This window comes from Podarcis pityusensis, assembly GCF_964106645.2.
Source record: "Podarcis pityusensis genome assembly, chromosome: 13".
NCBI lineage: Eukaryota > Metazoa > Chordata > Lepidosauria > Squamata > Lacertidae > Podarcis > Podarcis pityusensis.
This window is the reverse complement of record NC_138038.1, coordinates 53,326,896-53,347,761: the sequence shown is the minus strand read 5'-3', so window position 1 is coordinate 53,347,761 and position 20,866 is coordinate 53,326,896. Positions and strand designations below refer to the sequence as shown.

The following is a 20,866-nucleotide window of genomic DNA, read 5'->3' as shown; positions in this document are numbered from 1 at the left end:
TGGACTCGATGGCCCTTTTGGTCTATTCCAACTCTATGATTCTATGATTCTTGTTTAAACTGCATTCTGCTTTGAAACCATTAACACAGCATCTCGAAATGTTGCTAACGTTTATTCTGCACGTAGCTGTGAGCTGCTTTGAGCAGGGCTCTAACACGGAAAAGCAGCATGCGTGCAAATGAGCTGGCGATGGTGACGATAATGGTGACAGCACACAAGTGGGAGCTGCGATGAAATGTCTTGTTTTGTATTGTTTTGATGCTTTAAATGCATGGTGTATACGCAGCGTAAACAAAGGTCCTGCCCCAAGTCCCAACCCAAACACTTGCAAACTTCCTTCTCAGCTCCGCTTCTATTAACCCCACCACACCCATCAGTTCCACATCTCTCATCCCGGCACTTACTTGAGATGCCAGAAGTAAAAATGCCCAATCCGCTGGTTGGTCAGGGCTTTCATGGTCAGGAAGCGAGCCAAGGGGTTGTCCAGGTATTGCTCGTACTTGAGAACCTTCAAGGGGGAGAGTCAAAGGTGTCAAATGGGGGGGGTGTGTGTGCTTATTTCTAGCTTGTGGGTGTCGTGCCATGCAAAAGATAAAGAGCCACGAAAGGAGTGCAGCTTGCCCTGTCGCCGTGCTGGTCCTGCCAGGACAAAAAGCGCACAAGAGGCAGAAATCCCCATTGTTGTATCTCTGCACGGCCATGCTAGCTAGGGCTGGTGGGAATTGCGGTCCAAAGTGCCTAGAGGGCACAAGTTAGGCAAAGTCTAATTGAGTTTATCAACTCATATCCCTCTTTCTGTTTAGCATGCATTCAAGGCGAACTTACGAGGAATAGAATAATAATTTTAAAAAGCCAACCACGGTCAATGAAATATACTCAGAGTCGAGAGTGGATTTCATGCTCTTTATTCAGCTCATAGTGGTGAGGAGGAATAGAAGTTCCCCCAGAATATCTGCTTTATATACATTATTTACACAATGGGCCCCACGTGATTGGCTAATTCCGGGATTCACCTGTAGGCCAATCTGGTTGTGGATTCACTTCTACCTGGAGCTGGATTGGGTGGCTCCTGCGGACCAATCAGACTGCTGCATTCTGAATCCTATTGTTCTAGGACCAATCAGACTGCTGCATTCTGAATCCTATTGTTCTAGGACCAATCAGACTGCTGCATTCTGAATCCTATTGTTCTAGGGCCAATCAGACTGCTGCATTCTGAATCCTATTGTTCTAGGACCAATCAGACTGCTGCATTCTGAATCCTATTGTTCTAGGACCAATCAGACTGCTGCATTCTGAATCCTATTGTTCTAGGGCCAATCAGACTGCTGCATTCTGAATCCTATTGTTCTAGGGCCAATCAGACTGCTGCATTCTGAATCCTATTGTTCTAGGACCAATCAGACTGTTGCATTCTGAACCCTATTGTTCTAGGACCAATCAGACTGCTGCATTCTGAATCCTATTGTTCTAGGACCAATCAGACTGCTGCCTTTCGGATCCTATTCAACTTAGTACATAACAGTCAATAACACCAGAGGTGGTTACCTGCACCAGCTGGATGAGATACTGGGAAAGCTTGTCGTCCGTGAGGCCCTTCACAAGGCATTTCAGAGCAAACTCCCTCACCACCGGATCTGGGAAATTGCAATCGAGGAGTTCCATGGAGAGCTCAGGTTTAATCAGCGGCCATTCCCGGAGGAGGCAGTACATCTGCGGAGGGAGAAGGAAGAGGCAGGTTGGGAATTACAAGGGAAATGATTTGCAGGAAATCATCACAGGGAACCAGGCAGAGGGCCTTCTCGGTGGTGGCACCTGCCATGTGGAATGCCCTCCCACCAGATGTCAAAGAGAAAAATAACTACCAAACTTTTAGAAGACATCTGAAGGCAGTCCTGTTTAGGGAAGCTTTTAATGCTTAATAGGTTATTGTATTTTAGTGTTTTGTTGGAAGCCGCCCAGAGTGGCTGGGGAAACCCTGCCAGATGGGCGGGGCATACTGTATTTTTTGCACCCTAACACTCACTTTTTTCCTCCTAGAAAGTAAGGGGAAATGTCTGTGCATGTTATGGAGCGAATGCCTGCGGGTGGCGGGGGGGATCTGCAGTCGTGAGCAGAGGATCCATGGTTCCCCTTCCTTCCCTCCTCCGTGGTTACAAAGCATGGATCCACATGGATCCTCAGGATTTTTGCATTGGGCTACTCCAAACTCACTGTCAGATCACATGTCTGTGGCCACAGCATGAACCACAAAAATCATATATCCACTATTTCGTTTAGAATATTTTTTTTCTTGTTTTCCTCCTCTAAAAACTACGTGCGTGTTATGGTCTGTTGCGTGTTATAGAGTGAAAAATACGGTAAAAAATTATTATTATTACTATTATTATTATTATTATTATCCAATCCCAGCCAGGAGCTTTGAGGGGGAAGGTGGCCCGTGTCTCTGACGAGACAGCCAAGAAAGCTCTTAGTCTCACCTGAGCCACCTCGTCCCGCGAATTCCACTTGACAGACAGCAGTAATTTAGGGAGGGTCTCCGGGATGTTGACACAGTAGTGCCTGGAAGGGGAAAAAAGAATCATAGGGCTGTAGAGTCAGAAGGGGGGCTAAAGGATCATTTAGTCGAACCCCCCTGCAGTAGAGGAATCACAGCTAAAGAACCCCTGAGGGATAGACAGGACCCAGACCTCCTGTTCTCACCGCTCACAAACCCAGGAGTCCTGCCCCATATCACATCTGCTGCACTAACCCACTGGAACTAATTCTGCTAACAGGTGCAGTCTTAATGCAGGCCTGCCTTTACGATATACAATATCTTTATTGTCCTTGTCCCATACAGAACAATGAAACTGAAAATCTACATAAAACATTCAAAAACCCCTAAAAACTCTGAAACCCCATTTTAAAATACAATATACTATAGAGACTCCTTATGCTGCGTTTAGAACCAGAATTGCATTTGCGTAGAAACTGTTTCTCAGGCGGCTAATCCTGGTCTTTATAACCCTGTACTTCCAGAAGGCAGAAGCTGAAAGAGATCATTTCCGGGGTGCGTAATATCCTGCGCTATCTCTGCCGCTTTCTTTTGGCACCTGACAGCGTGGATTTGATCTAAGGTGGGAAGAGTGCACCCAATTATTCTCTCTGCAGTCTTTACAACCCTGGACAGCGTTGTTTTTTCCCTGGCCATGCAGCTCCCAAACCACACACAGAGACCATAAGTTAATACACTCTCCACAGTGCAATGGTAAAATGCCATCAACAGGTCCTTTGAGAGATTGTTTTTCCGGAGGATTATCAGAAAATATAACCTCTGCTGTGCTCTCTTCATCAGAGGAGGACACCCATCGCCTTAAGATGGTCCAGTGTCATTTATTCTTTGTTTAAACAAATAAGTCACCCCTCCCTTTGAATGTGCAAATCTCATCTAGCAGGGAGGTGGAGAAATCTGGCAGGAGGCCCTCTCCCGCTACAGAGATCACCCAGGATCCCCGGCGCCCACCCACCCACCGGTGTCGCCACAGGAAGTCCTTCTCTTGCTCCGTGATCTCCGAAAGGGGGTCTCGGTTGCAGATGCTTCTCAGCTGCTCCAGCTCACTCTCATCTAGGGAGCTGTCCCGGGCCAGGCGGTTGCTCTGGACAAAGGAGGCAACAGAAGCAGAAGGTTATCACCCTGGTTCAGAACCCCCAGTTTGGCTCCTTCCCATCCCTCCCTCTCTCTATCACTTGGCCGGCCAGTCCCTCCCAGATCAGAGATGTGTAGCCTCAGAGATGCTTCCTATACAGTGGAACAATCCCTGGCAAGTTAACAAACTGAGTTGCAAAACCGAGGCCTTGTATCCATGTGTCCTACATTTGGTTTCCCTGCCAGGCACTTCAGCTAAATATATATAGATCTACTCTCTTGACTAGGAAAGGTTTCACTATGGAAACGAGGGAACTTTTCTCTCTCGTTTTCTCTTGAAGCATTGTCTTTTTTTTTAATCTGACAAGAAGAAGGAGAAGCCTTAATGTGTTTCCCAGCCTTCCCCAACCTGGTGCCCTCCAGACCAGGGGTTTCCAAACTAGCCTTGGCCCTATAAAAGCTCATCCCCCTTGCCCTCTACCCTACACAAAAGGCACTATTCAGTATTGCGGTTTGCACAACCTCCTAAGGGAGATAATGACACCGTAAAATTCAAAACAGTAACAATGAATTGCACATTTATTCAAAATCCAGTTAAAAAGATGTAGCTTAATTAATTCAGCAAAATGGATGAGCTTGATCCGGCGATACCAGCTTTTCAGACCCTGTAGTCATTTCCACCTCCAGCGCCCTCCTGCTGCCCACGTGCCTCCTAGTGCCTAAGTAACGCCCCCCCCCAAGGGGCACTACTGCCCACTGTTCTGGATGCTGAGGACTACAACTCCCATCAGCCCTAGACTGTGGCTGATGGGAGTTGTAGTCCAACAACATTCAGACGGCACTCAATTGGGGAAGGCTAAAGTGTCCTGTGGCATTGCCTTGTCTTCTCACCCCCAAGCCTAGGAAAGTGAGTGCCATGGAACAGGGAGACCTATCCGAGTAAGTCAGACGCCCCTTTCTTTCTGCCCACGAGAGCCATTTCTCCCCCCCCCCCCCCACAGTCCTACGATGGAGTTGGATCTCTTACCAGTCCCACCATACAGTAGTTGAGCCCAAGCTCCCGGGACATGGCCCAGTTGGCGTGCTCCTCTATCTCGGTGGCATCAGCAAATTTGACGGTGTGGCTGTACCAAGTGAATTCCAGCTCAAGGCACGGGGTCTCCTACAGAGGGGAAAGCAAAGGTGATGAGATCGCAGGTGTGTAAGAACCTAATAATAGCCTGCTGGATCAGATCCATGGCCCTTCTAGCCCAGCAGCCTGTTCTCTCAGTGACCACGCAGATGCCCCAAAGGGAAAACCAAAAGCCTCCTTTAAGGCCATCCAAATTGGTGGCCATTGCTGCCTCCTGTGCCTCCATAATTTTAACTATGCGCTGTGTGAAGGCCTTCTTTTATCCTGAATCTTACAAATGTAGGGCAAGTACAGGGTCCTCTTTAATGTTTCCAGGATGAAAAGCTGCAGGATTTTAGCAGGAAGTTGCGGGGGGCACCTGTGCCAATTGGCAACAAAGGAGTTTATTAATTCGGAAACCTTTTGCGGGAGCAAATGGTATTGAAAGCAAGTTTGTGTATAACTGGGACGCGGGTGACGCTGTGGGTTAAACCACAGAGCCCAGGACTTGCCGATCAGAAGGTCGGCGGTTCGAATCCCAGCGACGGGGTGAGCTCCCGTTGCTCGGTCCCTGCTCCTGCCAACCTAGCAGCTCAAAAGCACGTCAAAGTGCAAGTAGATAAATAGGTACCATTCCGGCGGGAAGGTAAATGGCGTTTCCGTGCGCTGCTCTGGTTCGCCAGAAGCGGCTTAGTCATGCTGGCCACATGACCCGGAAGCTGGACGCCGGCTCCCTCGGCCAGTAAAGCGAGATGAGCGCTGCAACCCCAGAGTCAGCCACGACTGGACCTAATGCTCAGGGGTCCCTTTACCTTACCCTGACACCATGATGAGCACAAGTCGTTATGAATGCAGAATAAAAAGGATGCGTGGAGGGGCCCAAAGCAGGTTTTATAAGAAGCTAGTAAAGGAATGTTTCTGTGTACTTATGTACTCTTATGGAGAACAAATTGAAGATGTAGAGCACTATATCTTATATAATTATTTATAAATCCACCAAGGGTTCTGTTTAGAGCTTATCCACACTTCCTCTGCTCTTTCCAGGCATGGTCTGTGCTTTAAAGCTCCTTGTCTGAGCACCTATTTTCCGCCCCAGAGCTTTCCCTGAGAAAACCCACCCTTTAAAGCTTAATCGGAGCCAACGATGATCCATGGAAAACACAAATCGACTATTGTTCCGATTGAGCGCTAAAGAGTGGGTTTTTGAAAGGGCAAAAGAAACCCAAAAACGATCAGACACAAAGCTTTTAAGCGTGGACTTGTGCCTGGAAAGAGCGGGACAAGCCTTTATTCTCCCTTTTCAGACTTTCTTGGAAGGCCAACCAGATGGTTTTAAGATAAGGTGGCTGCAGGCTGATGCAGAAACAGGCATTAGTTAAAGGCCGCTTTATTTGCACTAGCTGCAAAAAAGATAAAGAGAGGCCTTTCTCACTCAGATCAGGGCTACATGTTAAGGGAAGCTTTTAACCCAATGGAGCATTTTAAATCCAGCTTATTTGTACTCTAATTGGATTGGTGGTGTGTGTTTTGCACATATGTGTTTTTATGTCCATATTGTAATGGCCCCTGGCTACAAACAGTAATAAAACCTAACTTGGACAAAAAGCAATGCAATAACAAAACAACAACAACAACAACAACAACAACGGTATTGTAAAGTAGACTAGCAGACTCACTTTATTGGGGTTGGAGCCCCCCACTCCAATGGGGTTCAGCAAATCCTCCAAGCCATGGGGAACGGGCCAAAGGTTCAGAGCCATTTTCCCAGCCACCAGCGTGTCTTTGTAATCAAAGAGGTTGACGTTGCCCCAGGCCAGGGGGCAGTGCTCCTGTTAGGCAAGGGGGCAGAGAGACCATGGGGGGCTGAGTCAGGGCGCAGAAGGAGTGCCTCCGTCCCTTAAGCTAGCGGACTCTCAAACAGCAGTCTTTTTTAGACAGGGGACCCACCTTTAACCCAAACATGTATTTGGAGAACCACTTCTTTCTTTTTAAAAACATTTATTTGCACGGCAGGAGGGCTGCTGCTGCGACCCGCCTTGAATCGGGCCGGAACTCTGTCATGTGTCCCAACCAGCCAGTTGAAGACCTCGCCCCTCCCAAGATTCCCCATCACAGACAATCCAGGTGTCTTGGTTTGCAGGTGAACTTAATTTCCCCAAAAGAAAATAGGTGCTGGGGCTCCTGAAACTGCCTGACCCCTAACCTGTAGCTGCAGCGTGGAGGAAGGCCTAGGCCCGCAGGAATCAGCAAACATTTTCAGCAGGGGGGCGGTCCACTGTCCCTCAGACCTTGTGGGGGCCAGACTATACTTTTGGGGGGGAAATGAACAAATTCCTATGCCCCACAAATAACCCAGAGATGCATTTTAAATAAAATCACACATTCTAATGTAAAACCACCAGGCAGGCCCCACAAATAACCCAGAGATGCATTTTAAATAAAAGGACACATTCTACTCATGTAAAAACACGCTGATTCCCAGACCGTCCACGGACCGGATTGAGAAGGCGATTGGGCCGGATCCAGCCCCCAGGCCTTAGTTTGCCTACCCACGGCCTAGGGCTTGTGCACATCCTCGGCTGTGCTCTCTTCTTCACCACCCTTTTACACATTCAAGGATTAAGGCAGGGCCACAGCTCAGTGGGAGAGCACCTGGTTCACAGGGTCCCAGGTTCAATCCCAGGCAGGGCTGAGAGACGAATGTCTGAAACCCTGGAGAGCCACTGCCTGTCATTGTTATATTTAATATTGAGCTGAATGGACTAATGCTCTGACTCAGGACGAACCAGCTTCCTACAGGGCTCAGCTGACCCTTGAATTAAACCACAGGGAAATCCCAAATCCCGGCTCACCTCCTTGGCCCCTTTCCGGCCTTTCACTGAGCAGATGGAAACACAGAGTCGGGCAGCCCGGGGCAAGTCGGTGAGATAGATGTCGTATGACAGCCACTCATTCCACCTGGCAGTGAGGAAGAGGGGGAGTGGGGTGTCAGTACGGGGGGGGGGGGGGCTCCAGAGGAAACTCACCCCCACCACCCTCTTCATGGCGCCGGATCCCGTCGTCCCCATACTTTTCTCCTTCCCCCACCAGAGAAGGGCAGTTTAAGCTTTGCATGCAAAAAGGGGTCCCAGGTCAAATCCTCAATGGCATCTCTAGGCAGGGCTGGGAAAGACCCCCCCCCGCCTGAGATTCTGAAAGCCACGGATCTCAATGAAGGCCGTTCTGAGCGAGGTGGACCCGTTAGTTATGCCACACTTACCGAGGGTTGGAACACGGAACACGCTGCGTGTTGACGTTGTCGCAAAGGGGCTCCCCGCCGTGGAAAATCCCCGTCCGGACGTAGATCTGGAAAGGGATTCAATGGATTCAAGTTACAAGAAAGGCGATTCCGACTAAACACTGGGAAGAACTTTCTGGCGGTATGAGCTGTTTGACTGTGGAATGGACTCCCTCAGGAGGTTGTGGAATCTCCTTTCTTGGATGTTTTTAAGCAGAGGTGGCTATCTGAATCAGGGATGCTTTAGCTGAGATTCCAGAATTGCAGGGATTTGGACTAGGTGACTCTCAAGGTCCCTTCTATGAGTCCTAAGAGGAAGAGAGGAAAGAGTTGGGGGGTCTCCTGCTCTTAACGCCACTGGCCCCTTCCTCTCCAAGGAGCCACCCTCCCACAGAATAAATTTAGCAAAATTTGCCACCCCTTGATTTGATTTGTATATAAATTTATATAAAATATGAAAATAAACAGGGAGTCGGTCTGTGCAATGCGAGTTGTATGGCCCCGTACTCCCTCCCTGGCTTCACTTGCTCCTTTCCGCCCACAACCTTATCGATATCCCGGATGTTGACGTTGACGTAGGTGGCGCACAGGATCTTGATGCGCAGGAGGCTGTTGATGGACCAGAGCGACTTGGTGGGGACGTCTCCGTTGACGTGGGAAGAGGTGGCCGAGCGGCGGGCGTAGGAGGGCAGCACAAAGACGTTGGCCGGCAGCTGGCTGTAGAGGCTCTCCTTGCTCATGAGCATCAGGTGGGGCAGGCGGCCGATGGTGATGCAGTTCCTCATGTACTGGGGGGGCAGGGAGAGGGGAGGCAGTGAGTGGGGTGTGGAAGGGAGGGAGGGAGGCAGGGCTGTGATCAGGAAGGGCCACCTCACCTTGTACTGGCTGAGCGGGTATTTCTCCAGCAAGTACTCGTCGCAGCCGCACACCTTGAGGAGGTACTTCCCCTGGTACTCCTGCACGCACAGGCGCAGCTGCTCCGGCGACAGGTGCATGCTCCGTGTCTTCTTCCGGATGGCCTCGGCGATCACCTGCTCCGGCAACGCGTCGTGGGGGGTCTTGAGGGTGTATTTCTGTTTGTCGTTGTTTGGAGACACAATAACCCAAATGGTAACTATGATCCGACCTTCAGGAGACGGAAGGAGGGTGGGGGGGAAAAGCAGGACAAGGAACTGTCATTCGGGTGAGCTGGTATGGTGCGGCGGAGAGAGAGAGAGAGAGAGCGCATGGTCAGCGTGGCCGGGGTGGGGGGAGGCGGGGGGAGAGGGAATAGGAGGACCCTCTGGCGAAGTCACTATATCTCAGCCTGGCCTACTCTACAGTAGGGATACCAGACATCCCCGGTTCCCAGGGACTGTCCCCGGATTTGCAAATTTGTCCCTGGACAAATCCCGTCCCCAGATCTGCAAATCTGTCCCCAGGAAACGTGATAGCAACAGCCTCAGCAGCCCGGAGCCAACCTGGTAGCACAGTTGGCTCTGGCTGGCTTCAGGAGCTGCTCGCTGCCGTGGCGCCTGCCATTTTTCCTCGCCGAAAGTCCCCATATGATGTGTCTTGTGCGCAACACATCACAAGGGGACATCCGGTGAGGAAAAATGGACCCCGGGCATATCCTTGCTCTCATAACTGAACTTCCGTTCTCACAAATACTAACAGCAGAAACAGGTCACAAAGACCTGAACCTACAATGGTCCAAAATGGCTTTGAAGGGAAGCCATCAGGAAATTAATCTAATCGGGTTCACTCAGGGGGAAAGTGGTATCTCTCCTCCGGCCACATTTCTCCTTCCCCCAGATTTTAAAAACACACAACAATGCCTCCTCGCCAAAACATTTCGCCCCTCCATCGTAAAAATTAAATGCATGCTATAGAAACACACCCAATTCCTGTCCCTATGCCTCTAATAAAGCCCCAGTTTACCTTTGTCCAGTTTGCTGTACACGTGTTTGGGCAACTCTGGGCTGGATTCCACATTGGGGGGGTAGACATACAGAGCCTGACTCGGGGGCCCCGCAGATCCCCGGGTCTCCACGGCTTCGCGGCAAACCGACAGGATGTTCCGCCGAAACTCCTGCACCTCGGGGTCCTTGACCAGCTCGAATTCGCAGATGGGCATCCCGATCGCAAACCCTGGGAGCAAAGGAGGGACACTTGACCATCAAGCCTTCTGGGTACCACTCGACTGACCCCCCCTTGTCTAGTTTGGCCTCGGACTCACCAATTTCCCGGTTGAGGATCTTTTCCTCCCGGTTTCCCACCGGCTCAATGACCTTCAGGATGGGCTGGAAGAGACGGAGGTCGCAAAGGCGCCGGGACTCGTCGAAGAATTCTTCCCTCTCGGCTTCCTGCGTCACCCCTACGAAGATGTAGGAAGATTCCTCCTGGGTAGGGAAGCAAAGGGAGACACTGAACACCTCCCAGAGACCCATCTTCCCATGCACTAGACTTCCTTCCCTAACCCAGTCGTTTCCCAGATACATCGTCAGGGGTTAGACTAGATGGCCCTTGGGGGTCCCTTCCAACTCTACAATTCTGTGATTGTATGATCCTGTCATTCTATGTCTTCCTTCCTTCCTCTCTCATAATGCTAGAATGCAGGGTCGCCCAACGGTATTGATGTGGGGATAGGTACAGGAAGAGCAGAAGGGAAGTAACTTCGTCACACAAAAGGCGCCGCTGGCTTACGGAACTCATTGCCACAAGGTGTGGCAATGGGCTTAGATAGCTTCGAAAGGAAACTGATGGATGATATAGGGAAACATAGGAAGATGCCTTCTCCTTAGTCAGACCCTTGGTCCATCTAGCTCAGTCTGGTCTACACTGAGTGGCAGAAGTGGCTCTCCAGGACTTTCAAGCAGAGAGTCTCACCCAAAGTTACTTGAATCAATATTGTGCTTGTCCATATAAACTCTACTCTGTAAAAGCTGCTGCTTACAGCAGCTTCTACTATGCTATAAGAACAACTGTCCTGTGATATCATATATGGTATGTACGGTTGTTGACGGTTTTTATATTAATTTTGCTGTAAAATATATGAGGTTACGATATTGTATTTGTTTGCATTACTTAGAGTTTGTACCACTGATGAAGCCCAAGATGGCGAAAACAAGGCTAATATTCTGGAAATCCTTGTCTTAGACTCTGTGAAAGGATTCCGTGGAACTGCAACAACCTTTCGTGTGGTTTGTTGGACTTTATGAACAGACAGGTGGAATAGACACCTTCACATATATGGACCTCATGCATAAACTGATTAGAGAATGAACTGATCCACTGGGCTTCTACTTTTTTCGCTGAACTTTGAGTTACTTCTGTTGAAATCTGCAATTCAATACAATGAATAGTATATACTGTTTATGGTTTATTGAGAGTCTCTCCCAGCCTTCGCTTATAACTTGAATCCGCTGGTTTGGGTCCTGCCCTCCAGAGCAGCGGAAAACAAGTTTGCTCCATCTTCCATGTGACAATCCTATCATCTCTCAGTCTTCTCCCTTCTAAACACACCCAGCTCCCTCAACCGTTCCTCATCAGGCTTGGTTTCCAGACCCTTGATCATCTTGGTTGCCCTCCTCTGCACACACTTCAGCTGGTCAATATTGTTCTTAAACTGAGGTGCCCAGGACTGCATACAGCACTCCCAGTGTGGTCTGACCAAGGCAGAATAGAGTGATACTAATACTTCACTTAGTGATGTATGGAAGTGAGAGCTGGACCATAAAGAAGGCTGATCGCCGAAGAATGGATGCTTTTGAAATATGATGCTGGAGGAGACTCTTGAGAGTCCCATGGACTGCAAGAAGATCCAACCTCTCCATTCTGAAGGAAATCAGCCCGGAGTGCTGACTGGAAGGACAGATCCTGAAGCTGAGGCTCCAAGACTTGGGCCACCTCAGGAGAAGAGAAGACTCCCTGGAAAAGACCCTGATGCTCCAGGCACAAGGAGAAGGGGACGACAGAGGACGAGATGGTTGGACAGTGTTTTTGAAGGTGCCAGCATGAGTTTGACCAAACTGGGAGGCAGTGGAAGACAGGAGTGCCTGGCGTCCTCTGGTCCAGGGGGTCACGAAGAGTCGGACACGACTAAACAACTAAACAACAAATATCTCCCAAGTCTAGAGAGGGAGATGCTCAGAGGCCATAAAGTGTTGTTGTTTAAAAGAGGTCAAATTGAACCTAGGTTTATCACAGGCAAAATTAAACGACTAAACAACCACAACAATTACTTCACTTGGACACTGGACATCTGTTGATGCCACCTAGAATTGCATCAGCCTTTTTTGCTGCTGCATCACACTGGGAACTCATTTTAATGTTGTGGTCTACTAAGCCAGAGGTCCTTGCTCCTGGCTCGCTAAATCCCTCTCCTGCAGAGCGGGCTGAAGCTTTCCCTCTCCCGGCTTCCCGTTTCCTTAGCTGCCCAGGGTCGGCTTACCTGCAGCAAGTGAAAAAGGGGGTATTTCCTGGCCTCCTTGAAAAGGTCGTGCTTGATGCCCAGGAGCGTGGCTTCGCGCAGGCACTCCAGCGTGACGATCATGCCATTGGGGAGGCAGCAGTCCACCATGATCCGCGGGGGCATGAGGTGGAGCCCCCACAGCTCCCCGGACGAGGGGCGCGGCGGCATGGCTGCGAAGGGGTAGGAGGAGCTCGACACGGTGCTAGAGTCAGGAGGCTAAAGCATCTTGTCCACCTGGAGATGGGGAAGACACAGAGAGAGAGAGGAGGGTTAGGATTGGCTGGCTCCTCCCCAGTGGGAGGGTGGGCTTCACATGCCCCACCCACTGACACACCCCTCCCCTTGCTATTGGCCACCCAAGATTATATAGATGCAGCACCAGGAATGAATAAGAGGATTTCAGCCTGTAAGGTCTCTGCCTACTGCACTGAAAAGATGGCACCTTGCGGATTCACCATTTGACCCAGATGGTAACCCTTTCCCCAGTTTGGGCAACTGATCTGGCCCATGCACCTGCCCACTCTTGCCTGACGACACCAACAAACAGATTCACAGGTTTCCAGAGCCAACAAGGTTCATGACTTTCAGCAAAGCCTTGGCTAGAACAAAGTCTCAGTGTTTTGTTTTAGCAGCATGGACTGCGGTGGATGGCAAATCTGTCATGGATGCTTTAGCTGAGATTCCTGCATTGCAGGGGGTTGGACTAAATGATCCTTGGGAAGTCTGCAATTCTATGAGTCTCTCTCTCTCTCTCTCACACACACACACACACACACACACACAAACGATGCTGGACTAAAACGAAAAGAAACTGCCTGATCTAGCAGCGCTTTATGCATCCGTTCAAATGTGCAACACTCAACCTTCCTTAGAAGATATTATACAGAGAGGTTGGGTGGCCATTCGTCATATTCTTTAGCCACGATTTCTGCATTGCAGGGGGCCGAGGTAGATGGCCCTTCCCTGGGTTCTCTTCCTCTACAATTCTATGATAGCAAGGTAATACCACAGGTTTGTTTATTAAAATGCCCAACCTCTGGGAGGACGTATTAAAAAAAAATACGTGTTATAAAATACAGCCAGGTTAAATTTGAGCCTGAGAAGATTAACTCCCTGCCACAACTTAAATAAACAAATCCCTGCAATGCCCCCGGAAAATGTTCAGAGCGGGACTTTGGTGAATCTCCACAAGGAGAGTCTGTTGTTGTGAAGCGACAAGGGTGGGCAAGGTTGCTCTGGAGACCCCCAGTCCAAGCCGCTTTGCTCTACAACTCTCTTCAGCCTTCCCAGCTGGAGGGTGGGAGTTGTAGTCCAAAGCAGCTGGGGGCACCAGGTTGGAGGAAGCAAGAATATCAGCTTTCTTGCACAAGTCATTCCCAAGAGGTTTGCATATGATAAATCTCTCTCCCTCACACAACTGTATTCCATAGCATTACACACAGACACATACAAATATACATATATACACAGAGACACTTTCGACCTTACATTATACAAAGACAGCGACAGTTTAGGAGAATGCTGCTATGAAAATTCTACACCGACCAGTTCTCCGAGAGCAAATCTGATCATTCAGCTTTCCAGACAAGAGTCTCCCCACCCCCTCCAATTAAAAAAAGAAAACCCCATACCCCAAGCCCGGTCAATAGCCATCAAACCCATTTTTTCCCCAGGTCCATGGAGGTGAGTCTTTTAAGCGCATCCCTTCTAAGGATCCTGCCACCCCCCCCCCATGTGCGTCATCACCCCCTCGAGGCTGCTTACTCTAGAGCAACGGGTAGGAAATCAGCAGGGTTGAGGGTTTTCAGGGTTCTTTTCTCCCCCTTGTGCAAATGTGGGGTGTGTTTTTTTCCGTGTGTGTGTGTGTAAGGATCCAACAGTTTCCTTAGGAATGCATTGCAAGGCTTCCGTTGTCGGCTGGTCTGAGCCTCATGGCTGTCTCTCTTCTATGCCAGCCAACCATTTTCCTCCCTTCCTGCAGTCAAAAACTGTTGCAAAAATAAATAAATAGAATTAATCATAATCAAAGACACTCTAAGGGAAAGGAAGGAAGGCTCTTGAGGGGGGGTGGGGAGACAGAATGAATATCTGAATATCGTATCTGAAACATCTAAATGTATATCTGAAACATCTGGTGGGGTGAGACACCCCCCACCTTTCCAAGAGCAACCCCCCCCTCCAGCCCCCATAAACTCAAGGAAACGGTTCTGTGTCCAGATTTTAGAAAGGATGTGGGGTGCTGCTGTTGTGGATGGGTTTGACGCATGCTTTGGCAAAGAGGGGGGTTGGATATTTCCTAGTGAAGGCAGGAAAATAAAAACCCGAGCCCTCCTTGCTTTTGCCAGCTGGAGTCCCCGAAGGAACGAAGCAGGTAGCCCCCATCAATATATTCCTTTTCCTCCCCGCCCTCCGCCCCCCCCCCTCCGCCGCCGGCAACTTGGTCTACGTTATCCCCACCACTGGAAAAGAGGGTTTTGTAACAAAAGAAAGCGACTTACGTGCCTCCGGATCCTTGAATCAGAAGAGAAGGCAAGGTTAGGTCTTGGTTTTGAAAGATGCAGAGGCTCTTCCTCCTTCCCCAGCCCACCCCCCCACCGCGAAAGATCCTTCTCCCTCCCCTACTGCTGTGACCATCGGGTCCCATTCCTCTCTCCCCCGCCTCCCCCTTTCCAGCGGCCAGGGAGAGCTTTTGCAAGCCGCGTATCCGGCATGGAAAAGCACGGATTTCCGTTGGATCCGGGGTTTCTCACACAGCTGGGAGGGGAACGGGGGAAAGGGAGAGAGAATTGGTTCTCTAAAATATTATTTTTTTTTTTAAACCCACCTCTTGCAACACCCGAATTCCAGCAGCAAAGAGGGGGCATCTCCCCCCCCCCCATCCAACACCTCCATTCATCCCAATGTCAGCCAGGAAGGGACACTTTTTGGGAGATGGAGGGGGGGGTGTGTGTGTTTATCTCCCCCCCCTTTCTTTCCAGGAAAGGTGGGGGGGGGATGAATGAGAGAGAAAAAGGATGACTGCAATTTTTTAAACCTGCCCTAAAGATAGGAAAATGTGGGGAGAGGGGAGAGAGCAAGGAGAAAATGGAATCATCGCGGCTTGCGTAAATTGATACAGACATTTGCACAAAAGGGGCTCGATTGTGGTGGTGGTGGTGGGGTGTTTGTGTGTGATTCCGCAGTATGTTTTGAGATACTAATTTGGGTGTCGCGTGCAAAAGCTCAGACGGGGAGAGCTTTCCTGGGACGTTCATTGGTATGGCATCCTTTGTCAACCTGGCAGCCTCCAGATGTGCAGGACCACCATTCCCACCAGCCCCAGCACATCTGGAGGGCACCAGGTTGGCAAACGCAGCCATCTGTTGCCATCCCAGCATGGTTTGTCAGGTCTAACCCCAGACAAGATCAAATCCGTCTTCATTCCCCAGGAGCAGCCTTGGACGGTTGCTACCTCTCAGACTCACCTACCACCCAGGGGGGGTTGTGGTGGTGACATGAGGGGGGTGAACTTGAGATGTCCACAAGGACCAGAACCTCCAGGTGCTTCTTATATGATCTGGCATTCCTTTGTTACATAGACAGCAGAAGGACAATTCTCAAGACAACCCTGGTCACAAGCCTGGCAAATCTGTAACGACACTTAAGAATCAGATAATGCTAATGTTCTTTACTTGGGCTTTGTTATTTTAACTGACGCGCAACTGTACTCATTCTAAGTGCTTTTCGTTTTACAGGTTTTGTTTTTCATCTTTCAATGTTCATCTGTTGTTATAGCTTTGTTCTCTCTGTTTTGTATGCATTATAATATGATTTTGAGGGGTTTTTTTTTACAAAAACAAAACAAAAGTGCTAATTTCTAACACTCTTTCAGGAGGCAGCCCTCCCTGGAGATGCTGTTGGGGAAGCTCTGCCACCTAGCTGTGGCCTTTCCCTGCAAGTTTTGGAGCTGTGGTTGTAAAGATGTGGCAGGCATCAGGCCGTGGTGGCTGGTGCCCATTGAGGCTGGTAGGGCGGGAGGCAGGGAGCCCAACAGTAGGTGGCGCTAGAGCCAATGACAGCCCAAACTACCCCCTTAAAAAGTAAAGGTAAAGGGACCCCTGACCATTAGGTCCAGTCGTGGCCGACTCTGGGGTTGCGGCGCTCATCTCGCTTTACTGGCCGAGGGAGCCGGCGTACAGCTTCCGGGTCATGTGGCCAGCATGACTAAGCCGCTTCTGGCGAACCAGAGCAGCGCACGGAAACGCCGTTTACCTTCCTGCTGGAGCGGTACCTAGTTATCTACTTGCACTCTGATGTGCTTTCGAGCTGCTAGGTTGGCAGGAGCAGGGACCGAGCAACTGGAGCTCACCCCGCCGCGGGGATTCAAACTGCCGGCCTTCTGATCGGCAAGTCCTAGGCTCTGTGGTTTAACCCACAGCGCCACCCGCGTCAACTACCCCCTTGCTGGGTGTAAATAAGAAGGCAGGCAGGCAGGTTGGGGCAGGCTGAAGTTAATGGGGCAGTACTCCCTTGGCTGAATGGTCCAGCCTCCAATGACTAGGACCCCAGCCCTGGGCATAACCCTTATATTCCAAAGCAAAGGAGAAAAGGGATGGGAGCGTTGGTTTAACCTCAGCATTGTAGTATAAACACCAACAACTGGGAAACACTGGCCTGCGAACGCTCCAGTTGGAGAACAGCCTTTACCAAAGGTGTCGTGGGCTTTGAAGACACTCGGACTCAGGACGCAAGGGAGAAACGTGCTACGAGGAAGGCACGCTTGGCAAATCCACACCGTGATCAACTCCTGCCCGGAAACCAATGTCCCCACTGTGGAAGGACGTGCAGATCCAGAATTGGCCTCCCAGTCACTTACGGACTCATTGTTAAAACCGTGTTTATGGAAGACAATATTACTCAGCTACAAGTGATTGCCAAAGAAGAAAAAGTATGATGATGATGATGATGATGATGATGCTGCTGCTGATGTTAACTCTCCCTTGTCTGATAATGAACTGCATGTGTGTTTCATCCTGCTCCAGCCAACCCACGCAGGCCCCAATTGGTTCTCCTCCTAGAGCAGCCTCTCTCTCAACATGGTGCCTGCCAGATGTTTTAGATGGCAACTCCCGTCAACCACACACTGGTGTTTGATGGGAGTTGTCCAAACCAGCTGGAGGGCACATGGTTGGAGAAGGCTGCAATCAAGGCATGGGGGGCAGGGGGGGAATGTCCAGCATAAAGCTGGAAGTGTCTAAGGAGGATATTGGCAAGCTGGAAGGCATGCGGAGGAGAAGCCTGGAGAAGAGGAGACTGAGAGGTGAGCCATCTGAAGGGCTGTGACATGGATGATGGAGCAAGCTTGCCTTCCGCTGCTCTGGAGGGGAAGACCCAGAACAATGGATTCAAATGACAAGAAAGGAGATTCCGACTAAACATTAGGAGGAACTTCCTGGCAGTAAGAGCCGTTCAGCACTGGAAGGGGTTCCCTCATAAGTTGTTGGACTCTCCCCCATTGGAGGTTTTTCAACAGAGGTTGGATGGCCGCCTGCCAGCGATTCTGTAGCAGTGATTCCTGGATTCCAGGAGGTTGGACTACTAGATGGTTCCTTCCAACAGATCTAAGATTCTAAGGTGTACAGTGGTACCTCGGGTTAAGAACTTAATTCGTTCTGGAGGTCCGTTCTTAACCTGAAACTGTTCTTAACCTGAGGTACCACTTTAGCTAATGGGGCCTCCCGCTGCCGCCGCACGATTTCTGTTCTCATCCTGAAGCAAAGTTCTTAAACCTAGGCACTATTTCTGGGTTAGCGGAGTCTGTAACCTGAAGCGTCTGTAATCCGAGGTACCACTCTATTATTGTTTTCAATGACCTCACAAGCTGCTGCAAGTATTTTTAAAGGAAGTAAGGCACCTCCTCGCTTTTAGCCTGGTGCCTCTGTTGTCTGACCTCCTACTGACCATAGCAAGCAAGCACAAAATAAAAAGTCCCTTTCTGCAGGTCTTGTTTGACCCGACGTCCTGCATGTTCACCTGAAGTGGCCAATTAAAAAGGTAAAGGTAAAGGGACCCCTGACCATTAGGTCCAGTCGTGGCCGACTCTGGGGTTGCGGCACTCATCTCGCTTTATTGGCCGAGGGAGCTGGCGTACAGCTTCTGGGTCATGTGTCCAGCAGGACTAAGCCGCTTCTGGCAAATCAGAGCAGCGCACGGAAACGCCGTTTACCTTCCTGTCAGAGCGGTACCTATTTATCTACTTGCACTTTGACGTGCTTTTGAACTGCTAGGTTGGCAGGAGCAGGGACCGAGCAACGGGAGCTCACCCCGTCGCGGGGATTCGAACCGCCAACCTTCTGATCAGCAAGTCCTAGGCTCTGTGGTTTAACCCACAGCGCCTGCTCCCAAAAAGCCTCACAAGGAGGGCACAAAGGCAACTGTCCTTCCTTGCAGCTGTAACCCATGGAGATTCCCTGCATTCAATGCAAGCAACAGCCATAATAATAATAATAACTTATTATTTATACCCCGCCCATCTGGCTCCACTCTGGGTGGCTCCCAATCAAGTGTTAAAAACAGTACAGTGTTAAATATTAAAAACTTCCCTGAACAGGGAACATAAGAAGAGTCTGCTGGATCCAGCCAACGGCACATCTAGTCCTGCATCCGATTCTCACAGTGGCCACACAGGTGCCCATAATGGGAAACCCACAAGCAGGATTCGAGAACAGGAGCTCAAATCTCTCCCCTCCATCAACTGGCATTCATACGCATTTTCTGCCTCCAACTGTGGAGCCTTCAAAAGAGCTTCTCTCTTCCTCCTCCATGAGATTCTCTAATGCTCTTCCAATGGCACCTAAGTTGGTGGCCATCGCCACCATGCTCTGAAATGAGAGCTTCATAAGTTAACGATGCATTGTGTGGAGGGGTGGACATCAGAGATTAGGAACGCAACAAACTGCCTTATGCAGAGCCAGCCCATTCAGAAGCATAGAGTTGAAAGGGACCCTGAGGGTCATCCAGTCCAACCCCCCGCAATGCAGGAATCTCAAATGAAGCATTCATGATGGATGAACGTCAAACCGCTGCTTAAAACCCTCCAAGGAAGGACAGTTGGGTTCCATCTGGCTCAGCATCGCCTCCATTGACTGGCTGTAACTCGCCAGGGTTTCAGGTAGGGAGTTTTTCCTAGCTCTACCTGGAGATACCATTAAGTACAGACGCGGGTGGCGCTGTGGGTTAAACCACAGAGCCTAGGACTTGCCGATCGGAAGGTCGGTGGTTTGAATCCCCGCGACGGGGTGAGCTCCTGTTGCTCGGTCCCTGCTCCTGCCAACCTAGCAGTTCGAAAGCACGTCAAAGTGCAAGTAGCTAAATAGGTACTGCTCTGGCGGGAAGGTAAACAGCGTTTCCGTGCGCTGCTGTGGTTCGCCAGAAGCGGCTTAGTCATGCTGGCCACATGACCCGGAAGCTGTACGCCGGCTCCCTTGTCCAGTAAAGCGAGATGAGCATCACAACCCCAGCGTCGTTCACGTTTGGACCTAATGGTCAGGGGTCCCTTTACCTTTACCTTTACCTTTACAGAAGCAAGGGCCCTTTTGCATACAAAGGAGGTCCTCTACACTGCTGATCGACAGCCCTGGTTTGAGAATAAGAGCATCTAATGTCAGGAGGAATCACCTCTGGGCTGACTTAAGCGGCATCACATCTCTGATGTAAGGTCAGAAGTCCCAGATCCTTGCCTACCCTGCTCTGCCTCACTAAATCCCTGAAATGCAAAACGCCTTGCCCCTGGAGGTAAACGTAAGATGAGCCTTCCGGATAAGGCCAGTGCCCCATCTTGTTCATCACCCTGTTGTCACAGTAGCAGCCAGGTGCCTCAAAAGGAAGACTGCAAGCAAGAACTGGGAGCAGCAACACTCCCTTCTTCTGAAGTTTCCAGCAACTAGTATTCAGAAGCATACTGTCTCGAATCCATCTCATTGCTGATTTTCTGCCCTCTTAAGACATTTTTCTTCGCCTGGTCTGGCCCTTGCTTGATTTTGTCTCCCTCTCCATAATTTAGGCATCAGCCTGCTGGTTTTGGATTGTGCGGTGACGTTTCAAATTTTGTTTCAATCCCAGTTGTTTGTTGCCATGATGGGTGCTTTCGTTTGAAGTGGAAAAGGTGGGGAAGAACTTTTTTTAAAAAAACAAAACACACACCCAAATAAAGACAGAAGTCCAGGTCTGTCTGAATACCCCACATTAATAAATAAATCCTTATGCACAAGACCAATGCTTATTACCATATGGAAAAGAAAATGGGGGGGAGAAGCGGAATGCTGTGGGGATGGACTGGCCTCATTCAAGGCAGCCGGCCACGAAAACAAGCATTTCTCAACATCTAGACCAGGGCATCTGTCTGGAACACACAAGTGG

General features: G+C 49.9%; 1 protein-coding gene across 6 annotated transcripts in view; it reads right to left on the bottom strand.

Annotated features, from left to right (window-relative positions):
- LOC308462208 (phosphatidylinositol 4,5-bisphosphate 3-kinase catalytic subunit alpha isoform-like) overlaps positions 1–20,866 on the bottom strand; it is a 38,976-nt gene that overhangs the window by 16,244 nt on the left and 1,866 nt on the right. For 2 of the 6 annotated variants that reach the window (XM_080979661.1, XM_080979666.1), the window contains exons 1-15: positions 14,968–15,272; positions 14,234–14,457; positions 12,449–12,703; positions 10,235–10,397; positions 9,937–10,146; positions 8,892–9,142; positions 8,562–8,804; positions 7,999–8,084; positions 7,592–7,697; positions 6,416–6,568; positions 4,656–4,790; positions 3,514–3,638; positions 2,481–2,562; positions 1,549–1,713; positions 405–508 (exon numbers count right to left, since the gene is read on the bottom strand). In XM_080979661.1, coding sequence (XP_080835787.1) covers positions 405–508; positions 1,549–1,713; positions 2,481–2,562; positions 3,514–3,638; positions 4,656–4,790; positions 6,416–6,568; positions 7,592–7,697; positions 7,999–8,084; positions 8,562–8,804; positions 8,892–9,142; positions 9,937–10,146; positions 10,235–10,397; positions 12,449–12,637 — 2,012 coding nt within the window. In that variant the 5' untranslated portion in view covers positions 12,638–12,703; positions 14,234–14,457; positions 14,968–15,272. Of the gene's footprint in view, positions 1–404; positions 509–1,548; positions 1,714–2,480; positions 2,563–3,513; positions 3,639–4,655; positions 4,791–6,415; positions 6,569–7,591; positions 7,698–7,998; positions 8,085–8,561; positions 8,805–8,891; positions 9,143–9,936; positions 10,147–10,234; positions 10,398–12,448; positions 12,704–14,233; positions 14,458–14,967; positions 15,273–15,293; positions 15,909–15,933; positions 16,642–20,866 lie in introns of those variants that run through there. The other 4 variants (XM_080979664.1, XM_080979662.1, XM_080979663.1 and 1 more) reach the window with 4 other exon arrangements.